This window comes from Myxocyprinus asiaticus, chromosome 1, assembly GCF_019703515.2.
Source record: "Myxocyprinus asiaticus isolate MX2 ecotype Aquarium Trade chromosome 1, UBuf_Myxa_2, whole genome shotgun sequence".
NCBI lineage: Eukaryota > Metazoa > Chordata > Actinopteri > Cypriniformes > Catostomidae > Myxocyprinus > Myxocyprinus asiaticus.
In genome coordinates this window covers 15,557,991-15,582,648 of record NC_059344.1, presented here as the reverse complement: position 1 = coordinate 15,582,648, position 24,658 = coordinate 15,557,991, and the positions used below count along the sequence as shown (strand labels likewise).

The window sequence follows — 24,658 nt, the reverse complement described above, 5'->3', positions numbered from 1 at the left end:
TTACTGATATGACTGGAGTCTTCATCTCATGTGAGAGCTCAAGATTTTAGACATAATTTTCAAAATTACTGTTAGTTTTTTTAGGAGTAAAGCTTTTTAATGTGGAAAAAATACAGTGTGCATATTTTAATTGTAGTTTTAGAACTAGTTTATTTCTAAGGATCAGATAGAGAGAGATAGAGTGTGTTAAATGGTCATGTGAAACTAAATGATGTCTGTTTTTGTTGTAATAAATCTTGACTCACATTTACAGTAGACCTCTGGGTAATTTATATGAAAATAAAATATTATGATTCATATCATAAAAAATAAAAAAATCATGATATGAAATAAGATACAGTCTTATCAGTCTTAAGATGCTATTTATCCAGAATCATATAGTGGATGGTTGTATTGCTGAAATACCATCTGATCGTTAATTAAATATGTCCTCCACAGTAACTGGCCCTTTGAAGGAAAAACAGATAGCTTACATCTGCAGGGAAACACTCCAGGTGGGGTTAATTAATTAGTCAAAGCATCTTCAGTGGCATATTTCTTAAATGTTATATTACCACTTCTTTTTGAATAGACTGCTGTTCTTGTCTTACCCAGGGTTTGAACCATCTCCATGAAGCAGGCAAAATACACAGAGACATTAAGGTAGGTGAGAGTAGTTTATTAAATAATGTCTGCTGGTGAGGCTTTATAGTGGGTTTGCAATGGCCTGTGGTTTAGTTACAGTATGTTTGAATTGGATAAGTCAATTGTAAATCTCTCTCCTAATACAGGGAGCTAATATTCTCCTTACTGAACGTGGAGACGTCAAATTGGGTGAGTGATAATATCTGTGTGTGTGTGTGTGTGTGTGTGAACACTTCTGTAAACACACACTCAGTCTTTCACACAGCATTATATATTACTTATGCATTACTAAAGATTAATTTATTATGTCTATCTGTGTCTTTCTCTGTCACTTTCTATAGCTGATTTTGGGGTTGCAGCTGAGATCAGTGCCTCTGTTGCCAAGAGGAAGTCCTTCATTGGAACTCCCTACTGGTGAGCCGTCTGCACAGAGATTTGCCCTCGAGTCTTGCGGAATTAGATTGGATTTTATTATGAAGCAGTTCCTTTGCAGTTTTGTATAAATACTCTTGCTGTTGTTATAATAGATACTTGTACTATTCACTTATTATAAAACTACTACTATTACTATGAATTTTTAGCAACAACAACAACAACAGCAACAATAAAAATAATAATAATGACTATATTATTATTAATATCATTGTTATTATTGTTATTATCAGGTTTCACAAATATAGTGCAAATTAAATTCTCTTATGAAAAAATTTAGCTGAGTGTGGTAAATTTCGAGTAAAATTTAAGCAGTGCATGAAACTAATTGCCTTAACAGCATATAATATACAGTAATCAAACTAAATATAAAAACTATATATAAATCTCTTATAATATAAGAATCACAAATGAGATATAAACAGTAAAATGTGGTAACATGCAATTGTTACTTAAAGATATATTTCTACTTGATCTAACCCTTAAAAATGACTTTCGTTGGTGTAACCTAATATATTCAGGTTGATTTAGCTATATTAAATAATATAATTTTGATGTTAACACATAAAGCACATTTTTAATTCATTCAAAATTTTTTTTTTGCAGTGCACTGTAAAAAGTGGAAATCTGCTGTTGTTAACTTCTAACCTTTTCCTGATCCACTCCTTAAAAAGAGTCTTGTAACCAAATGTTTTCAGGTTTATTCAGTCATGTTAAATAATATTTTTGACTTGAATCAAATTGGCTATTATAGATGTTACTACATGAAGCACATTTTTATGTTCCTTTTTTTTTCAGTGTGCTGTTTAAAAAAACTATTTTTAAGGGTCTCATATGGTAGAAAAAGCTCCTTAAGTTGCAGGTGCAGGTTACCACTTTTTTACAGTGCTGTAAAGGGTAATACATCCAATGTTTATTTATTATGTCAGGATGGCCCCTGAGGTGGCAGCAGTGGAAAAGAAGGGTGGCTATAACCATCTGTGTGATATCTGGGCAGTGGGCATCACCGCCATCGAGCTGGCAGAGCTACAGCCACCCATGTTTGACCTTCATCCCATGCGGTCAGAATGAGACATTAGATTAATTTATGAGAACAGAATATAACACTGTTAATATTTAGGTTTCAGTGTTTCTATGTTTTTTAGAGCTCTGATGTTGATGTCTAAGAGCAGCTTTCAGCCTCCCAAACTCAAAGACAAAAGTAAATGGTGAGATTGCAAGGAGGTGTGGAACATTAGTTTGAAAAATTCAAAACCCCATAAAGAAATGTTATTTCTCTCTGCAGTGGGCTTAAAGATGAGTGAACTTTCCTGTGATAAGATGACAAGACATTTGTGTCTTCATTCTTTGCAGGTCTGCAGGTTTTCATAGCTTTGTGAAGATGTGTTTGATCAAAAGTCCTCGCAAGAGGCCGACGGCAGAAACATTACTCCAGGTGACAGTGCCAGAATATTTAAAGCCAAAGTCAATAATCAAAGTCAATATTTGCTTTAATGAGGTCTGCTTGCAGATCTGGATTTTGTGGTTGCTTAGAATGAAATGTAACCTGGTTGATTGCTTTCATCCAGACTGACAGCTTTGAGTGTTGCTGCTGAATATCACTGCACTGCCCTTACCTCAAGCATTCCCCTTTAGAAAACATACTTGTATAGGGGTCATGAGAAGAATTCAGCTGTTTTTTATTATTATCATTTTCCCCCCAAAATATTAATTATAATTACAGAGGATGCATGGCAGACACGTCCTTATAAATACTCAATATTGTTAGGTATGTATTTACTGCCTTTAGAGATGTGTTTCACCAGAAAAGAAAACATGGCAAAAGAAATCACCTCCCTTGACCCTGAAATTGATAAAGCCTATACATTTTTGGTGCTATATTTTTAAATATCAATTTTAGAGCCATGATCAAGATCAATTACAAGATGTTTTATTTTGTTCCTATAAAGCTTAGTAGATGTCTGTAACAGATCAAGCCCATTAAAGTGTACTTATACCCCCTCCCCCAAAAACACATCTGATCACTTGTTTAATTCTCTCCTTATGTTAAATTATCTGCTCAAATCTATTCCATACTTCAAACCTGAAATAATAGGATTCAAGAAAACCTATGATATTAATCATGTTTTCTGTATTTTCTTTTGTATTTTCAGCACCCGTTTGTAACACAGTTATTGACTAGAAAATTAATGATTGAACTGCTTGACATGGTAAATAACCCAGACCTCCACCAATCTCCCAGCTTTGATGAGAATGAAGAGGTCAGTACAGCCCTGAAAGCTGGTCTATTTGTTTTTTCACAGGTCTTTGAAGAAACATATTTGACATTCATAAAGAATCTTACTTTCAAATGTAAGTTATAGGTTAAACAATTGCATTGGAAAATCAAGTTGGAAAAGATGCAGAGTTGTGGGGAAACTTTTCCCTTTTAATGAAGTCAGCAAAACGTTCAATGCCTTTTCCATATGTTTATGTACATTGTGTCAAAGTATGTCAGTTCAGTTTGTCAAAGTGCACAAAGTTTTTTAGGTGCAATATTTGTTTTTGTGTGTGTTTCATTTGTATAGACAAATGATACAGCCCCAGATAAAATACAGTCTAAAGGAAAACATATGCCAGTGGAGAGAAGTTTATCTGAAGAACAATGTGAGTGCTGGTTATTATTGTCATTTTGCATTGAATTTGTTTTAAAGTTTAAACAAAACACAAATATGTTCTGATTAGCATGCACCATTTATTTTTTATTTCACTGTTGTCACTCAAAAAAGTAAAAAAGATTGAGAGAAAAAGGAGACATTATTATTTTGTATTATTAGAGTTTTATTGCTTTTAGGATAAGATAGGATAGGATAGGATTGGACTATGAAACAGGAAAGGATAGGATGAGATGGTATGGAAAAAGATAGGTTAGGTTAGGTTAGGATAGGATAGGATGAGATGGTATGGAAAAAGATAGGATAGGATAGGTTAGGATAGGATAGGATAAGATATGATAGGATAGGACAGTCACGGGAATTAAAGGGAGGATCCAAGATGCAGAGATAAGTGATGAGTTTATTGATGCACACACAGATGGCAAAAGAGAAAATTGAGAATATGAGAGAGCTGGAACTGGAGATCTGTACAGGAGTAGAATGGCGAGGGACACCCTGGCCAGCGGTGGTGGGAAATGGCATAGAGGTAGGTAATAGCAACAGGATCCAGTCCAATATATATCCACAGAGGAAATAATTCCAGAGAGGAGAAAGGCACAGGAACGTCCAGACTGGTGAAACTGGGAGAGAATAAAACAAGCCAGGCAAGACTAGAACACCAACTAAATGAACAAACGAATGAACATGAGAAACGAGAGGGATTATATAGGCATGGATAACGAGACACACGTGAAGACAATCAGCTGTGAGCGGCACGAATGAGCGTTTCCAAGGAAACACAAACCGTGTCGCCCACGAGGCAGAGCGAACACACGAGGAAAACAAAACAACAACACGTAGACACACAGGAAGCGCCGAGTGATCTCACCTGGACATAACATGGATAGGGTAGGATAGGATAGAATAGGATTTGGTAGTATAGTATAGTATAGTATAGGATGGGATGGTATAGGATAGGATATGAGTATGAAATAGGATAGAGTAGGGTAGTGTAGTGTAGTTTAGTGTAGTGTAGTATAGTATGGGATGGGATGGGATAGGTTAGGATATGAATATAGGATAGGGTAGTGTAGTGTAGTATAGTATAGTATAGTATGGGATGGGATGGGACGGGATAGGATAGGATAGGATATGAGTATGAGATAGGATTGGATAGGATGGGATGGGATGAAATAGGGTAGGATATAACTATGTGAGAAGATAGGATAGGATAGGAAAAGGTAAGATAAGATAGGGTATGACTATGAGATGGGATAGGAAAGAAAAGGTAGAATAGGATAGGATAGGATAGGATAGGATGTTGAAATGGAATGGGTCAAGATGGTATGGTGTGGTATGAGAAAATTAGAATATTTAATGTACTGTTAAGATTTCAATATAATTTTCTGTAGAAACGTATTTTTACTCATATTCTCAAATTATTTCAAGCATTTTTAACTTTTCATTCTTACATTTCTTTGTTGTGTCACACCAAAGTCAGTGCCAAGTCCATCTTCATTACAACGTATTCATGATTAGCAAGTTTAATGTATGGATGTGTAGTGGAAGAGACTCCAGTATAACAAGGCGGCTATTGAGCATAACTACAATGATGTCAATGGGCACACTACTCATAGAGCTGGTACTGTTTAGCACACGACTATGGCATGTGCCCTTCTCCACCCCCCACAGACATTCACTCGCATGAACTGAGGCCAGTGATCACATTCAAGGCCAAGCAGAGAGTGTGATGTGTGTTATCGTGTGGCAAGTCAGTGGCGCAGTTACTAAGAAGCCATTGTCACACGTCTTGTGTGTAAGATTACAGCATTTACAGGCTTATGCAGACAAACCAGACAGACATTGAAGCTTCTCTGGGGTGGAAAGGAAGTGACATACAGAATTACATCAACAGTGCAGCAAGGCAGAAACATGATGTTTTTGTAGGTCTTGCACATATACACACACACATGCTTATGCAGGGTTATATTTAATATAAGGTCTGCTGTTCATTATCAACCACCCCCCCCCAAAAAAAAACAAAACAGGATCACTGAACACAGACTAATATTGTCTGGATTTATATATATTTTTATTAAAAAAAGGATGCAGATAAAGAATATAAATGAGTAATAGATTTGCTTCTTGTTTTATTCAGTTGACCAGGTCAAGTTTACCCCTCCAAGGAGGAAAGAGACTGAACCCTACCCTGACCTGGTCAGTAGCTATTTTATTTTATTTTTCATTTTGGGTGAATCTCACGAAAACACGTTCCGGGTGACATCCCAAAATCAAAAGAAAAAACAAGCATCCCATAAAGAAATGTTTCCCATAAAGAAAATTAAGCTTATTTGTTGGACCATTAAACGAACAGTCTACCCCCCCCCCAAAAAAAAATTCATAATTTACTCACTCTCATGTTGCTCCAAACCCATATGACTTTCTTCTTTCTGTGGAACACAAATGGAGATGTTTTAATGAATATGGCAGTCCGTCTTTTCAATACAATGGCAGTGGATAGTGCCTCACTATTAAGCTTAAAAAGGACCCAAAAGTATCATAAAAGTAGTCCATGTGACTTGTGTGTGATATTTCAAGTCTTCTGAAGACATAGGGGAGAGCAGGGCACAAACTGGTTTACTTAAGTTTGTGTAAATGCACTTGGGGTTCAAAGTATTTTTTATTTTTTCACATTAATTGTACACTTATCTGGTACAAATATGTGGACTTGTTTCATAAATACAGCGTATACTTTTGTCGCCATCTACCTGGAAAAAAGGAAAGTGAAATGTTAAAACGTAGCCATAGGTGGGGCATGTTGTAACAGCCGAGGGGCACATTGTAACATGACCTTTATGACAGCTTAAAATCCACGTCGCAATTGTATCTGATCTAATTAAAATAAATAGAAGATATATTATGTCAATATAAGCCATTTATTAACTTTGTCATATATATTTTATAGCAATAATTTTGACACTTGACAATTAATACACAAATAAGCCACAGAATTGGCTGAAATAATGCATAGATTGATGACAAGACACACACACACGTGCGCACACACATTAAAAGGAATTATGTAAATTACATATCTGACCGCATAGAATTGCATATAGTTTGTTCTAACTGGGGCACATTGCAACACATTGTAACATGTCCCGTCAGCACAACTGGGATTTAACCTGGCTTGTCACTTCTGCTGGCTAGCTAAAAATGAAAAGACTATGTATGGTGCTAGCTAACAGATTAGAGATTAAAATGATACCAAGTTTGCCTCATTTATCATTAAATAAACACTAAAAACAGAGATGAAAATGAACTTTCCTCTACACAGTATTGATATGGCAGCAAGTAAACAAATGAAGTTTCATCTTACCAGCATGTGTGGAAACGTTTAAACCATGTGTGTTACCAGTGTTGGGTGTAATTCATTACTAAGTAATTAATTACTGAAATTAAATTACTTTTTCATTGAAAAAAGTAAAGTAAGGGATTACTTTCAATTTTTAATTACAGTTACTTCTGATGTAATTGTGTTAAATACTGTATAGACTATAGAACAATTCTATATAAAACAATAGTAAATTTAAAATTGAAATTGAATGACTAATGTTAAAATGTATAATGTAAAATGTTTTCTAATTGAATGCAGCCCCCTTAAATTCTTTGGCCAGTTCATGAATAATAATTTTTTTCCTGTTAACACTTTTTATTGATTCACACAATTGACACAGAAAAGCAAAACATACATTCACAGAATCAGCATTTAACCCCCATTGTTCCCTTTCCCCCTCCCAATCCCCAACCCCACCCTGACCCTCAACAAATATCCCTGTGGTCAAACTTGAGTATACACACAACAAAAAAATAAGAAAAAAAAAAAACTTAACTTCTCCGGTTAGTTTGATAGAAAGGCTTTGCAATGGCAAAATAGGGGCAAGAACTTCCTGTTCAAAACAAAACCAGGGAGGGGCTCTCTCAGGTGGAAGTGACCAATGAGCCAAATGTCTGACCGAATGCATAATAATAAAACCTTGGGTAGGCCTAGCCCACATTTGTCAATCGGCCTATGCAATTTACTGAAATGTTATCTTGGACGTTTACCATTCCAAATGAAGGACTTCGCTATGCTATCAAATTGCTTGAAATAAGAGAGCGGGACATCTACAGGGTGAGATTGTAGCAGGTAGTTGAATTTTGGAATACAATTCATTTCAATAACATTAAACCTTCCCAATCATAGATACATGTAATGAAGCCCACCTGCCCACATCGCTCGAAAAACGTTTTATTAAAGGGTCAAAATCAACTCTAACTAAATCACACACATTTGCTGGGATAAAAATACCCAAATACTTAATGCTCTGTTTGGGCCACTGGAAGGCACCCTGCTGAAAAGCCATTACTGGGCAGTACAGTGTCAGAGCCAAAGCTTCGGATTTAGACCAATTATCTCTGTATCCTGAGAATTTAGAAAAGGAATTAATAATTCTGTGGAGGCAAGGCATAGATCTTGTAGGGTCAGAGACGAATAATAAAATATCATCTGCGTAAAGCAAAAGCTTATGCGTCACACCTCCTGCCATCACCCCTGGAAAATCCTCCTCCTTTTTATCACGGCTGCTAATGGATCCAGGGCAAGACCGAACAATAATGGGGAAAGAGGGCAACCCTGCCGGGTGCCCCTATCCAGAGTAAAATAATCTGAAATTAATCCATTTGTTTGTACTGCCGCTACCGGGTGTATATAAAGTAACTTAATCCATCCAATAAAAGTATTCCCGAACCCGTATATTTCCAAAATCTTAAAAAGATAATCCCATTCTACCATAACAAACGCATTTTCGGCGTCAAGTGAGATGGTAGTGACCGGAGTCTGATCATTCGCCACTGACCACATGATATTGATGAAATGCCTAATGTTATCAGAAGAGCTACAGCCCCGAAAAAACCCCACCTGATCTACAAGTATAAGAGATGTCATAACTTTACTTAATCTGTTAGCCAAAAATTTTGACAATATTTTAACATCTAGCTGGATCAGGGAAATTGGACGGTAACTCTTACACTCGCTTGGATCTTTGTCCTTTTTAAGAATCAGACTGATCCAGGCTTGTGTCATGGTTGGCGGAAGCTTTCCATTCTTTAATGATTCTGTATAAACTCCTAGCAAAAGTGGAGCCAGTTCTGTAGCATAAGATCTAAAAAATTCACGGCAAAGCTATCTGGCCCCACAGCCTTGCCTGTAGGCAAGGCCTTAATTACCTCGCCAAGCTCCTCCAAGTTTAGGAAGTTCTCATGGTTCCACAAAGTTTCTAATATCTTCATCAGTAGACAAAGACATGGAACTATAGAGATCATGATAGAATTCTTTAAAAGCATTATTAATATCAATGGCTGAGTTAAATATTTCACCACCAGCAGATTTCACTGAGGGAATGGTAGAAAAAGAATCTCTCTGTTTTATATATCTAGCCAGCTGTTTCCCTGCTTTGTCCCCCGACTCAAAGTATGACTGTCATGCCCTGAATAGCCAAAACTCCACCTTCCATGACAAAATAGTATATATCTGTGTTTCAATCGGGTCAATTCCCTGAGGCCATTATAGGACATTCGGCGTTTCAGCTCTGCCTGCACTTTTAATATTCCCTTCCAATTCCACGAGTTGTTGTGCTTTGGATTTTTTGGTGAATGAGGCATACTGTATGATCTGACCCCTAAGAACCGCCTTAAGAGCCTCCCAAGCCACGCCCACAGAGGATACTGAGGACCAGTTGGTCTCCATATAGACATTGATTTCAGCCTTTAGCATTTGTTGGAATTCAGGATTTTGCAAAAGGGATACATTAAAGCACCAGCTATATGATTTTTTTTTTCTCCATATGTGGCAACACCTCTAAACACACCAGGGCATGATCTGAGGCTAAAATGTTTCCAATTGAGCAATCAACAACAGATGAAATGATGGAGTTAGATATATATAAAAAATAATCTATTCTACAGTAAATCTTATGGACTGATAAAAAATGTATAGTCCCTACCAGATGGGTTCAAAAGTCTCCAAATATCTATAAGTCCAAGAATTTTACACATCCTATGAAGCGTCAGTTTTGTTGTAGGGGGCTTGCACACTTTTGCTTTACTATGATCAAGGACTGAGTCCATCAAAAGATTAAAGTCTCCTCCCAATATTATATCATGAGGGGTGCCAGTGGCTTGCAGCATCCCTTCAAGATCTATAAAAAAGCCCTGATCATCAACATTAGGTGTATAAATATTAGCCAAAATAAGACTTTGTCCCTGAATTTCAGCTAAAACAATAATGACTCTTCCTAATTTATCTTTAATCCGTTTGAAACATTTGAATTGTAGATGTTTACTTATCAGCGTAATGATTCCCTTGCTCTTACTCGAGCCAGCACTATAAAAAAAATGGCCACCCCATATCTTCCCAAATTTTTCAGCTTCCTGTGGAGAAAGGTGCATTTCTTGAAGAAACACTATATCAAATTTCTTACGCTTAAGAAGAGAAATAACCTTCCTTCTTTTTATGGGGTGCCCCAACCCATTCACATTCCACGTGGAGAGAAACAATACACTCATATTAACATTTGGCATTTTGACATATAAGCAAAATAGATTGTGTGTCAAAAGCAAGGTTATAAAGACCACATTCCAACATTAGTTCAACCATCGAAACCCAAACATTCCTCGGAACAAAACAAACTGAAAAAAAAAATCCCTCCAAACTCAAACAGTCCATGCATGCCTACGAGAACCTCTGCGACAGCCTTGCCATTGCTCTAGTCCAGTGTTTCTATAAACATTTTGTGAGACAGAATTACACAGCAAAAGATAATCTATAAAACAAACTCCAGCCAATAGGCAGAATAAACACAAAGAGCATGCAGATTTATCCATAAAACTGTCCTAATGGTGTGACACTCTACAAAATAAACTCCAGCCGCTAGGCAGAACCAGCCCAAAAGAAAAAAAAAAAGGTGTGCAGATTTCTCAAACAGTCAAGTGAATGTTCAGTGAGCTGGTCCACTCGGCTGCAAAATGAGTGCAAGCAAATGACTTACTCCATTGACTTTGCAAGAAATACTCCACAAAACAACCTCCATCAAATAGGCGGAATAAATGTAACCCCCACCACAGGGCCACAATAATGCATCTGAAGAGGAAAAAAAATTATCTCAATGGGTCTGAGCTCAATTAATATTTAGAGTCCTGAGTTCGGGGTTTCACAAGACCCTCTCAACTTGTATGAAACAATAACCATGTAAGTTCAAAAGTGTATGTGTGACCGCAACCTGAAGTTTTCACCAGCTGCAGATATCCAGCTGAATGAATAAACCATACCACAGTATTAGTTTGAATAAACTTTAACTGTATTCTCAATATGAACCACTTGTCTTTCTCTCTTCTCAGCAGCAGTATTACTGATGATCACAGTTTACACATTAAACAAAAAAACAAAAAAAACAAAAAAAATAGCAATTGTATGTAAATATCAAAATGACAGGCACAACAGCAATAACAACAAAAAAACAATAACAACACAATGCAATTAATGAAATCAGTACAAATTTCAATCAGTCCTGTGTATTATTTATGTGTAGTGTATATGTTCGTTGTTCAGTTCAGTTTAATGTGAAAATGACTACAAAGTCTCCTCAATCAACGAACAGCAACAAAGAAACCTCTTTTCCATATGGCTGCGTCCTTTAGCTGATGGTCGTCCTCCATTTTGGAACATCCAGCATTGCTCTCTCTCTCATGCCCGAACATCACTGAACACAGCTGAAATATGCCATCTGATCGCCACTAGTCCGAGCGGCACATCTAACACAATAGAAGTGTTTTCAGACATATATTCAACTCAACAAATGCATAAATGGAGTATATTAACGACAGCCACACATGCAGCTCTTCTCTCTACCCTTGAGCTGGCTGAACTGATGCATGTGACTCCGCCTCCACACAGCGCGTCATCATAATACGTCTAATTAGCCCAAGAAAATGAAAATATATGTCTGATCCTTTTATGTATTAGGAAAGTGAAATAAATAAAAAAAATTAAACATACACTGAAAATACATATTTAACACAAACTCCAAATATTGGGGTGGGTTACATAAGCACAAAGAGCGTGTAGATTCATCCATAAAACTGTCCTGAAGGTGTGTTACTCTACAAAATAAACTCCAGCTGGTAGGTGGAACCAGCACAAAAAGAGCGTGCAGATTCTTCAAACAGTCAAGCAAATGTTCAGTGAGCCGGTCCACTCGGCTGCAACGTGAGTACAACAAGATGACTTACTCACTCCATTGACTTTATGAAGGACATCGCATGCTGTGGGCATGTGAATGTTTTACGGCCATCCTTAGCATCTATTCTCAATTTGGCCAGGAATATCAGTGCAAAAGCGACCTTCCGTTGATGTAAAAGTTTCTTGCATTCCTTGAATCGATCACGTTTCTCTCTTGTTGAATTCGCAAAGTCTGGGAACAAGAAAATGCTGTGGTTCTTCCAAGAAAGCCTTCTTTTACTCCTCGCCTCGTGTAACACAAGATCTTTATCAGATGATCTCAGAAATTTGGCCAGAATTGATCAAGGTCTGTCTCCCTCCACGAATCGCCGAACAGGAACCCTGTGAGCTCGCTCGATTTCCAGCTTATGGCCTGCTGTGTCGAGCAGATTCGGAAAGAGCCCGTCCAGGAATTTCACCATATCCTGTCCCTCTTCGCCCTCATGACTTAGTGGGAATTGGGCATTCCAAATTGAAAAAAATAAATAAATAAAATAGCAAAGTGCGCAGAACTTGCCGTTCACATGTCTGATCCTCACATGGTGTCATGTGACTCCCATGAATAATTTATTTGATTTTATATGATTTATTTGAAAGAATTAAAAGAACAGTTTCATGTCTATCCTTGTATTTTCATCTGGTCGAGGTTGATCAGGGTTTTAGAAAGTAATTAGTAATAAGTAATGCAATTACTTTTCAGAGTAATTAGTACAGGAATCTAATTACACTGTAGAAGATGTAATTAGTAGTCAGTAATTAATTACTTTTTTAGAGTAACTTAACCAACATTGTGTGTTACAACTAGCCCCGTGTAAGTTTGTGCCCCGCTCTCCTCTACATTAGGTTTTGTGAGAAACAACCCTTTTTTAAGCTTCAAAGTGAGGCACTTTCCACAGCCATTTATTGAAAAGAAGGACCACAGTATTCATTAAAACATCTGCTTTTATGTTCCACATAAGAAAGAAAGTCATATGGGTTTGAGACAACACAAGGGTGGTTAAATTATTTTTGGGTGAACTATTCCTTTAAGATTTTTTACATTGTGGCATGACATGTTATCATGATAGTTAAGCACATTTTATCCCATGTTCTCATTACTATAATGTGTCCAGATGATTTACTAATACATTTTTGTAATTTGATTATTTTTTTAAAATTGATATATTGATATATAAATTGGAGCATGCACATCAACAGGTTAATGGTGATTCTCATTAGATTCTCATTACTTCAAAAAGTCAAAAAGAGTAACTAAACACAAACCACATCTTATAACATTTCATACAGTATTCTGTCTGTTCCATTAATTGATAGTTATATCTCTGAGAAAAAGGCTGACATATATTTATGTTCTTAGGGGTCATGCGATGATTGGAGCATATCTGGAGCTGAACCAGAGTCACCGTAAGAACTGATACATTTAAATAGACTTAGAATTTCATTGCAGTCACTGTGAATAACTATTAATTTGGATGGTTTTCACTGATGCAGGGGTCTGTTGGAGAGTGTGGAGGAGGAGTTGCAGCAGAGGTGGGACATGCTCTGTGTCGCCATCTTGTGGAGTTGTAGCCTACATACAGAAAATCCAAATGTGCCATTTCTGTCATCAATGGCAAAATATCCTATAACATAATATATCAGACACAATGAGGAATGTTTATACATAAATAATTTGATTGTCTTGTCATGACATTGATTCAGCTTGATCTCTTTCAGGAGTTTGACAGTTAAAAGGCTGTCTTTTTTTGAGGTACGGAATAAGAAATTTAGAAAAAACAAGATCAATGAGCAAATGAAATGTGTGATCAGATGACAATTTATGTAAGGATGTTAATGATTTGTGATTTTACAGTGGAGTGAGAGGAAAAGTGGACTGTTCATCCCACCACCCGCCTCTGCTACAGCATCACTACCTCACATGAGATCTTTAGGCTCCGATCTGGAGGACAAAGACCTGACGCTTCGACCAAGTGCTACTCTGTGCCCTGATACTGCACCAAAATCAGGTATTACAACCTGCACATACCCACAATAAATGGGCTATTCACCACACTACAAATGCCAGAACCTTTTCATTATAACTGCATCATTCTTTCTGTAGTGCTGTTGAGGTGTTCAGGCAGTCAGGATGTGCGGCAGTGGTGCAGTGGCCCTTGTGTTCCTGATGGGAAAGATACGCAGGATCAACAGAAGACTCTTACAAGAACTCTCAGCAGAGACACGCCTCTCTCCCCGGAGTGGAGCACCATGAGGAAGAAAACTGAAGACTCTGTGAGTTACACAATGTTGCATATATGAAATAACACATTTACACTCAAAATTACATGCTGCTATCCCACACACTGTAACACACCTCAGCTTAATGAATGTTTTTATTAGGACTGTCAATCATTACATGTATTTTAATGGGTAGTTCACCTATAAATGAAAATCATGACATGATTTACTCACCCTTTTGTTGTTCCAAACCCATATGGCTTTCATGGTTGCTCTCAAACTACAAAAATGACAGAAAAAGAACATGAAAAGTGATGATACAGTACTGGTTCATACAATTTTCGCATTTTATATATATACAGTATATACAGTATATACTATATATAAGACTCCTGAAGCCATACATTAACTTTGTGTTATGAAAAAAAACAAAACATTTTTTTTGTCATTGTTTATAATGATGACAGATTTCGTTGTTGTTGTTGTTTTTTTTTTGTTTTTTTGGGTGAACTAATCTTTTAATCATGATTGATATCATTTTTTTATTTAACACGTTAACACATTTCTTGGATTTTAAGGAAAGAAAACAAATCACAATGGCACAATTTAAAGAAATTCTTTGTAATTTTTCCCTCTAATTAAGTTATTTTTACAAGTTTAATTGTTTAAAATATTACTTGAATGGATGGATTAATTGGGTGTCATTACTGTCAAAAATGTAATTGTGTTACAGTAATGCTAGATGATTCAGGACCATGGACAAAGCCTGGGACTAGAACATTTTTAATAAAGCTTTTAAAACACATTAATCCTGTTATTTATATTCTAAGCCACTAAAAGTATTACTGACAATTTTTTTGGACTAAAAGAGATTATACAGAAACTGTATTTTTAACCTTTAATTCATAGAGAGCTGATTCTCATGGACTTCCTCCCACTCCCCAAGTCTATGTAAGTTTAACCACCTAATTGCATGTTCCTCAATGAGACCATCCTGTTAGTGAACAGTGCAGTGAGTGTGGTAAACCCAGTTAATGCTAAATGAGAGTGCAATAGAACACATAATAATACAAATAATTAATTAATGACTTACGGTATTTGTTATTAATGTACTTCTAGCCCCATTATTCATATTTGTAGAGTTTAAGAATTTATCTTGAAAAATTAAAGCAGTGGCTACCTATTTTGCAATTTATCTCAAATTCACTGTATTTATGAACACATCTTAATATTTAATCTTGCGTAGATGGGAGCCTGTTTTACCAAAGTCTTTAATGGATGCCCACTGAAAATTCACTGTGCTGAGACATGGGTTTTCCCCAAAACTAGAGGTACAGACTTCGGACACTGAATTTTGATGAAATTAAAATCGAATACAGTATAAATATGGATTGGAAAAACCTGTAATGTAGCTAGTAATAACTGAAATTCACCAGTATTAACAGAACCAGAGAGTTTTTAAATGTAATATTTGATTCTTCAATCATTTCTCTCTAGATCAGTATCTAATTCTAGGGGCAGAGGAGGGTGTCTACATTCTTAACTTAAATGAGCTTCATGAAGACACCTTAGAAAAGGTACCATTAGCTGTTACCTTTGTGTGTATATTAAAATAAAATAAACAAATATAATCTTATATATATATATATACAAACTCAGATTAGATCATTAGATCCTTCATTACCTAAGTTCACATGTGTTAAACATTTCATTACATTATTAAAACTTTGAATGTCATGTTCAAGTATTTGAACTGAATGACTATTTATTTTTGGAAAACACAAGAACAAGCATACAATGCCTTATTTTAATGGTTAATATGTTTTCACCTCTTCACCTCCTTTGCAGTTGCTTCCACAGAGGTGCACTTGGCTTTATGTCATGAATAATGTCTTAATGTCCATCTCTGGTATGTATACATTTTAATGGTACAAATGATTCTGCAACCAGATTTGATTTTGCAATCAGATTGCATTTCTAAAATGATTTTCACATCTTAGTGAACATATGCAAGAGGGATATTAAAAGAATAATTCATCCATAAAATGACATTACAAACCAGTATGACTTTCTTTTTTATGTGGAACACAAAAGGGGATGTTTAGTACAATGTCTAAGCTGCTCCTTTCCATACAACAAAAGTGGATGGGGACTTGGGCAGTCAAGGTCCAAAAAGAACAAAAAAGTACCATAAAAGAAGTCCATACAACTTGCACACTATATTCCAGGTCTTCTAAAGACGTACAATAGCTTTGTGTGAGGAATAGACAGAAATTGACATTGTTATTCAGGAAAAATCTTTCCTCCATTCTGTTAAACTCAGTGCACACAACACCATATAACCAGAAGAATATAAAATAATATGATATCTTATAACCTTACAGTATATAGATAAGATAAGATATAACTTGTATGGTACTTTTTGTCCTTTGTATGAAAATTAGCATCTCGGACAGTCTGCTTAACATTTAATTTTGTGCTGCAGAAGAAAAAATCATACAGGTTTGGAATGATGAGGGTGAATAAATAGTGATAGGATTTTTATTTTTTTATTAACTATTTTTATATACTTTATAATACAAAACTTGCACACCACAGTATTCTCTGAGCTGTATTTTATTTTTAATTTCTTAGGAAAATCATCTCAGCTCTACTCTCATAGACTAACGGCTCTGTTTGAGCAATGTGGGCACTTACAGAGGAAGCAGGGTCACTTGTCACTCGGCACTAACCGATTCACAGATCGGATCATCCACAGGTCAACTACAACTGAAGTCAAATCGAGACTGACATTTTTAGTTTAATAACTCAAATTATTATTATACGCTATTCATTCTAAACTCAACTTCTTTATTTTAGGAAGTTTGCTGTGTCTGTGAAGATCCCAGACACTAAGGGTTGTCGAAAGTGCAGTGTGGGTGAGGATGATTTCCTGCCTCATAATGGACTAATGTTCATTTTTGTTCTAACATCTTCAAATGGGCTAAAATTGATGTTTAGCTGGTGATACTTCATGAATCATGAAACAAAAGTCATGAATCAAATGTATTTCCACACAATATTTCTTCTCTCTTCATTAGCTCGTAATCCATACACAGACAGCACTTTCCTGTGTGCTGCTGTTCCCTCTGGACTTGTTCTGCTGTTGTGGTATGAACCATTGCAGAAGTTCATGCACCTGAAGGTAACAGCTTTGCTTGAATTTTGTTCATATATGCAACATGCTGTCTGCTTACTTTTGTGGAGTACAAATATATCTGCATTGTTTTATGATGATAGGATGGATGGATGGATGGATGGACAGACGGACAGACAAACAGATATATAGATAGATAGATATAGGAGAAATAGGAGCTATTTCTACCTTATCAACCTTATAATTCGTTTTGTTGGTGTATTTACGTTGATTCAGTGAATAAAACCAGTTAATTTCAATGTTATCACATGAAGACCATTTTTAGGATTATATATTTTTTTCATTGCAATTTGTATGGATGCATGGATAAATGGATGGATGGATGGATGCATAGATAGAATGTACAGATAAATATACAGATACATTATATACACAATACCCAATTTCAGTTGTAAGTTGGCAGGCACTTCAGTTTAACAGTGAATGATTCATTGATGAAAACTAATAAACGATAGTAATGTTTTCTCCAGTGTAAACATGCATAATTATATTACAATTTCTCATAAAAAAAAAAAAAAAAAAAATATTCTAATTTTCTCATTGAAGCACATAGCGGTGCCCCTTCCAGACCCATTGCCCGTCTTTGAGCTTCTTGTGTTAATGACCGATGAGCTTCCTCAGCTCTGTGTGGGCGTCTGGAAATGCCCCCCTAGAAATGATGACCAGCAAAAAGAGCAACAGCTAAAGTTTGACATCATCCAACTGAACGGCATGCCCAGTCCTCAGGCAGGTAGGTGAACCCCATGTGTTCCTATAGCATGAAGATACAGTGCATCTGGAAAGTATTCACAGCGCTTCACTTTTTCCACATTTTGTTATGTTACAGCCTTATTCCAAAATGGATTAAATTCATTATTTTCCTCAATATTCTACAAACAACACCCCATAATGACAACGTGAAAGAAGTTTGTTTGAAATCTTTGCAAATTTATTAAAAATAAAAAACGGAAGAAAAAAAAATCACATGTACGTAAGTATTCACAGCCTTTGCTCAATACTTTGTTGAAGCACCTTTGGCACCAATTACAGCCTCAAGTCTTTTTGAGTATGATGCTACAAGCTTGGCACACCTATTTTTGGGCAGTTTCTCCCATTCTTCTTTGCAGGACCTCTCAAGCTCCATCAGGTTGGATGGGGAGCGTCGGTGCACAGCCATTTTCAGATCTCTCCAGAGATGTTCAATCGGGTTCAAGTCTGGGATCTGGCTGGGCCACTCAAGGACATTCACAGAGTTGTCCCGGTGCCACTCCTTTGTTATCTTGGCTGTGTGCTTAGGGTCGTTGTCCTGTTGGAAGATGAACCTTCGCCCCAGTCTGAGGTCCAGAGCGCTCTGGGGCAGGGTTTCATCAAGGATGTCTCTGTACATTGCTGCATTCATCTTTCCCTCGATCCTGCCTAGTCTCCCAGTTCCTGCCGCTGATGCTGCCACCACCATGCTTCACTGTAGGGATGGTATTGGCCAGGTGATGAGCGGTGCCTGGTTTAATCCAGACATGACACTTGCCATTCAGACCAAAGAGTTCAATCTTTGTTTCTCATGGTCTGAGAGTCCTTCAGGTGCCTTTTGGCGGGCTGTCATGTGCCTTTTACTGAGGAGTGGCTTCCGTCTGGTCACTCTACCATACAGGCCTGATTGGTGGAGTGCTGCAGAGATGGTTGTTCTTCTGGAAGTTTCCCCTCTCTCCACAGAGAAATGCTGGAGCTCTGTCAGAGTGACCATCGGGTTCTTGGTCACCTCCCTGACTAAGGCCCTTCTCCCCCGATCGCTCAGTTTGGCCGGGCGGCCAGCTCTAGGAAGAGTCCTGGTGGTTCCAAACTTCTTCCATTTACGGATGATGGAGGCCACTGTGCTCATTGGGACCTTCAATGCTGCAGAAATTTTTCAGTACCCTTCCCCAGATCTGTGCCTCGATACAATCCTGTCTCGGAGGTCTACAGACAATTCCTTGGACTTCATGGCTTGGTTTGTGCTCTGACATGCACTGTTAACTGTGGGACCTTATATAGACAGGTGTGTGCCTTTCCAAATCATGTCCAATCAACTGAATTTTCCACAGGTAGCTTCAAACAAGTTGTAGAAACATCTCAAGAATGATCTGTGGAAACAGGATGCACCTGAGCTCAATTTTGAGTGTCATGGCAAAGACTGTGAATACTTATGTACATGTGATTTTTCATTTTTTTTAATTTTTAATAAATTTGCAAAGATTTCAAACAAACTTCTTTCACGTTGTCATTATGGGGTATTGTTTGTAGAATTTTGAGGAAAATAATGAATTTTATTCCATTTTGGAATAAGGCTGTAACATAACAAAATGTGGAAAAAGTGAAGCGCTGTGAATACTTTCTGGATGCACTGTACATTTAAACAGTCACATAACTGATTTCTAAACCTGCACAGATTCAGGGCTTGAGAATTCACAAAGTTCTACACACCTGTTCCCCCTTGCATGTTTGCTCATCAATAAAGTTGACATTGCTTTCAGCTACTAATAGGAGAAATACTCTCAGCTGTTTAACATATTTTATCATATCCAAATCCATTGTGCAGAATTCCACAGACTTTCTCCCACAATCAGTGAAGAAACATGAAAATGTTTGCAGATTTCACATTGGCCTACTGATTTTAATTTGACTGTAAAGTGTGTGAATGTGTGATTTTTGTCTGTTCCTGTCTTTCCTTAGACAGTGAGACAGTAAGAGCTGTACAAGTGACACAGCTGGACAGAGACACGGTCTTGATCGCACTGGAAAGTATGTATGATGCATATATGAGTCAAGTAATAAACCATTCACATATGACTTCTTTCTAAATCAAGTGATATTCGCTGTCATCTTCCAGAAACAGTGAAAATTGTCAATATGCAAGGTGTCCCCAGCAAGGAGTTAGCATCTGAACTGGAGTTTGACTTCCCTATTGAGACTTTAGGTAAGACATCAGGCTGAACAAACCTAACAGGGAATATACTGTATACAGTACATATCTGTTTATTATATTATATTATATTATACAAATAAATGTGTAAGCTAGTAGCACAAGTGACTTATATTATTTAATGTATTTGTAATGTGTTATTTTTCAACAGTTTGTTTAGAAGAAAGTGTTTTAGCCTTCTGGAAACATGGGCTGAAAGGGTGCAGTCTGCACAACTGTGAGGTGAGGGACTGTGATGATGCGCTGTCTGTTATTGTGTATTAAGTGTATTATGATTCATGTATGGCTACGTATTGTCATCACTTGTGGATTAATAGCTGTAACAGTTACTTTGGAGAGATGCTGTCATAATTCTAAAGTAATTCTCATGTGTCTTCCAAGAAAACACAGGAAATCACAGACGAAAGCCGAGTGTTTAAAGTTTTAGGCACACACAGGTATTCTTTCTTTTTTCCTGTCTCGTGCTGTTTTTCCTTTTAAAATTTTTTTCCTGGTTCAAGTTACGCTCTGTCAACAGTAAATAATACAATAATTTTGACTCGTCCCTTTTTGTTTTAAAGCAAAAATTGCTTTAAAGGGGTTTAAAAGCAGAAATATGCATCTTGTTTTTTGTGTTAATGCACTTATATTCATTACATCATCCTCTTAATCATCCTCTTTGAGGTGGGACTAATTTTCTTGGTGGAGGAACTTCTAGTGTTACAGGCGCAATTCCTGTAAGTGGGGTTTGTAAATGTAAATAGTCCCATTCTGGCACCTTTCACGTATGTGAAAGTTACCAAGTTTACTGTTAACTTGCTTTACGTGGTCATGACATTGAAGTTAAAGTATTGCAAAGTAATGTACACAGATAAGGTCAGTATGTAATTTTATCACACTAGTCTTGTGTTAACATGTATAATGTGAAAATGTATAAGGTCTTGTGGCTTTACTTTAGAAACAATGTGTATTTGAATGTTTATTGCTTGGCCTTATACTTCCATTGCATATACAGTATGTTACTGTAACTGTGATTTTTGCTATTTACAAAAAAAGCTGAGGGATGAAATTATTCTCTCTGGTAATCTGTTAATATAGCTTAACATTCATTTAAAGTGAATAAACATTTCATTTCTATCTTGTTAATTTATTTGTTTACTTTCCTCAAATCTTGCTTTACAGAGACATTGTTTTACAAAGCACCCCGACTGAAAACCCTTTAGCTACTAGCAATTTATACATTTTGACTGGTCACGAGAGCAGCTACTGAGGAAATGCCAGCGGACAGAACAGGGAGGAATCTGGAGATCTTGTTGATATTATGCTTCATTAATAAATAAATAGACCTTCGAGAGGCAGGACACATGAAAGCTGGTATAACAGTGACTGTAAGAACTGTACTTCTTCCTCTGAATGCATGTACTGCCCTCCTGTCGATCTCACTGGTACACATTTTGAGGGTACAGAAAGTAAAGCCTCTCTTTGATTGTCCCTCTAAAGGTGTTTTCTTTTTTGATGTCGATTAACATAAAATACCTTCGTAACGTGTTGTCGATTAATGAGTGTTGGATTAAACATCTGTTTTTAAGTAAAAAAATAATGTAGTCATTTTGTAATAAATGGACTATAATACTGATAAACTGATTAAATCAAACTGTACCAAATATCTTATTAGTCATGTCCTTGATTAACTGATTGTTAGACTGCTATGTGACAGTACATGGGAATGGAAGAGCTTAAGAGATGATTTGATTGCACTATCTTTTGTAATTGTACCATATTATGTGTGAAGCAGTCATTTTTTACTTTTAAGACCAGCTGCCTCATGGTGTTTGAAGTATGGAAAATGTAAGTTTTTTTGTAGCTTCTCTTCTTTAATGGAAGCTCTTGATGGCTTGATGGCTTTTCACTTATCATTGTGAATAACCCCTCACAGTATTATGTAGCCGGTTGTAAAGAAACAACACAGGATACAAAAATATATTTTTGGGCTTTTATTCTGACGGCTGATGAAAAAAGAGAAGAAAAAAACAGTGGTCGATGGGGCTGTATATATGTAAAAAAATAAATAATAATAATTCAAAATGATAACAGAAATGAGATACAAAAATGAAATATGGTTCAATGAAATATGGTAGAGGCTAATGTGAAAAAAGAAAATACATACATCACCTTAATACATGCTTATATAATTCACAGCATCCTATGCACTTAAGTACTTGCTCAAACCACTCAAAGCATCTTATGCATTTAACACATGCTTAAATCACTCAAAGCATTTTATGCATTTTTAACCAGGTTTTAAGGACATGCATAACAGTTCAAACAATAAAATTCTCATTACACATGTTTTCAACACTCTGGAAAACACTCTGGGCTATAAATCATTAAATAAGATATGATTAATACTAAATTAAAATGTGGTCAAACTCCACACATGCCATTCATATGCATCCTTAAAAAATGATCCATAACAAACACTCAATTTTAACATACAACTCTTCTGAACACATATTTAATGTAATTTATGAGCATTTTGTGCAAAATTTGATATTTACCCAAAGTATTATCAACCAATAAACAAAACCGGGAGCTCTCTTGCACAATGTATGTTCTCACGTTTCTAACATGAGAGAGTATCTGAAAGCTGGTGCTGCAAAACTCTTTAAAGGGGCCACGTCCAATTTATGACGAGTTCAATTACATTAAATTTCTCCACGTGGCTACATTACATTAGGCCAAAAAAAGCTAACATTTTCTAAAGCCTCTGTACTTGACTTGCTAGTTTCCTGGAGTAAGTGTACTTCAATTGGATAGAAAAAGTAATAGGTATTAAAATAATCTTAAATAACCTTAGTTCATGTGTTTTAGTTTATCTTGCAGTCAGCTCTGCATTGGTTTCATGATCTCAAGTTTAATATTTAAATGTTTTTTCAAGCCCATCCTCAAGGTGGAGCTGTAACCTAAGAAATTATTGTATTATTACAACAAGACAAATGTTTCAAAAATGAACAGGAAGGCAAGAGTACAATTTTATAGTAATGATTAAATAGTCACAACCACTGGTTTCTTCTAAATAAACATAAGAGTAAATATTGTGCAGTAAATACGTAAAAAGCATGCCTTATAATTAGTAACAGCAGGTATAATATGGTTGACAGCAGAAGATACATTATCTATAGGGCCATTTAAGGTCTTCTATAGATTCTATTCATTGAACTCAGGGGAGAGGGGACCCACCCAGAACAATTTTGTCTCTTGCCCCATGACTTTAAGCAATGGCCCTGGTTATTGTTCATATGTAATTTAATAGTCATAATAAAGTTAAAGCTGTGAGGATAAAAAGATGACCAGAGATTCAAACTTTCAAAATACAAACAACACATTTTTTTTTATTTATACAGTGTCATTTAAGCATCTGTGGAAAAACGTTATCTATTTTTAAACAAGTTGTTTTTTACTCCACATAGTCACATGTTGATATGTTGTTGTTGCCACAATCACCCACCTACATTGGCTTTGCAGAAAAAGGTTTAATGACGCACAGAGGTCTACTGATTTTTTTTTCCAACGAATTAACACTATGGCCGCAGAACACTTTCACAGACAGTGTTATAATTTAAATCACTCACTCTCACATACACAGCGAATGGCCGTTGAACTGTGACCTGTTTTCCACATACTATATATGGTGCTAATGTGGTTGGTGTTTTTCTTTCTGATTGCTATCTTAAAGAAAACAAGACAAACCACAAACATTTTAATTTGAACATGATACAGCTCGTCAAAATAAATAAATACAAGTTTCAGATTTGTGGAAAGTTCAAATATGTGTTGTGTTTATATGTGTTGTGGATAGAATTAGATTTATTTATTAATTATCTGGAAGGCAAAAACATTTAGAAAAAAAAAAAAAATTAAAAATTTTTTTTTCTCAAATGTAAAAAGAAAAAATATATAACCCTGATAAAAAAATGACATGTTTTAGAACATTTCTATAAAATATACAGTATAATAAATATTTTAGACACTTGCTCGTTTACAGTGTCAGTAAAGGCCATAGTTGTCTTTATAATAGATTTTCCCATCAGTAAATTAAACATTAAATGTTAAATTCAGATTTTACAATTGGTCAATGGTTTTCTACTTCTTGCTTTGAGCTGAAGGATTTGGTGAATTTACCCATTTACAAGAACACGAATAATATTTAGACAAAAGTACACTATAAAAATGTTTTGTCAGTTTACCTAAAAATGTGCTTCATGTTGTAACAAGCCAAAAATATTATTCATATTATTAATTATTATCATAATACATTATTTATG

The 24,658-nt window shown here is 36.0% G+C and overlaps 1 protein-coding gene across 8 annotated transcripts in view; it reads left to right on the top strand.

Annotated features, from left to right (window-relative positions):
* The window catches only part of LOC127417138 (mitogen-activated protein kinase kinase kinase kinase 2-like), a 29,976-nt gene extending 7,977 nt beyond the window's left edge, over positions 1–21,999 (top strand). For 3 of the 8 annotated variants that reach the window (XM_051656895.1, XM_051656990.1, XM_051657147.1), the window contains 28 exons: positions 439–494; positions 595–642; positions 771–813; positions 966–1,038; positions 1,986–2,117; positions 2,202–2,264; positions 2,410–2,491; positions 3,210–3,317; positions 3,624–3,702; positions 5,848–5,906; positions 13,364–13,410; positions 13,498–13,536; positions 13,723–13,756; positions 13,859–14,012; positions 14,108–14,277; positions 15,133–15,174; positions 15,470–15,554; positions 15,721–15,800; positions 16,072–16,132; positions 16,858–16,981; positions 17,083–17,141; positions 17,304–17,407; positions 17,966–18,149; positions 20,105–20,173; positions 20,262–20,348; positions 20,506–20,576; positions 20,736–20,791; positions 21,516–21,999. In XM_051656895.1, the coding sequence (XP_051512855.1) occupies positions 439–494; positions 595–642; positions 771–813; positions 966–1,038; positions 1,986–2,117; positions 2,202–2,264; positions 2,410–2,491; positions 3,210–3,317; positions 3,624–3,702; positions 5,848–5,906; positions 13,364–13,410; positions 13,498–13,536; positions 13,723–13,756; positions 13,859–14,012; positions 14,108–14,277; positions 15,133–15,174; positions 15,470–15,554; positions 15,721–15,800; positions 16,072–16,132; positions 16,858–16,981; positions 17,083–17,141; positions 17,304–17,407; positions 17,966–18,149; positions 20,105–20,173; positions 20,262–20,348; positions 20,506–20,576; positions 20,736–20,791; positions 21,516–21,603 (2,297 nt within the window). In that variant the 3' untranslated portion in view covers positions 21,604–21,999. Of the gene's footprint in view, positions 1–438; positions 495–571; positions 643–770; positions 814–965; positions 1,039–1,985; positions 2,118–2,201; positions 2,265–2,409; positions 2,492–3,209; positions 3,318–3,623; positions 3,703–5,847; positions 5,907–13,363; positions 13,411–13,497; positions 13,537–13,722; positions 13,757–13,858; positions 14,013–14,107; positions 14,278–15,132; positions 15,175–15,469; positions 15,555–15,720; positions 15,801–16,071; positions 16,133–16,857; positions 16,982–17,082; positions 17,142–17,303; positions 17,408–17,965; positions 18,150–20,104; positions 20,174–20,261; positions 20,349–20,505; positions 20,577–20,735; positions 20,792–21,515 lie in introns of those variants that run through there. The other 5 variants (XM_051657396.1, XM_051657314.1, XM_051657231.1 and 2 more) reach the window with 3 other exon arrangements.
* Positions 22,000–24,658: the final 2,659 nt, after the last annotated feature.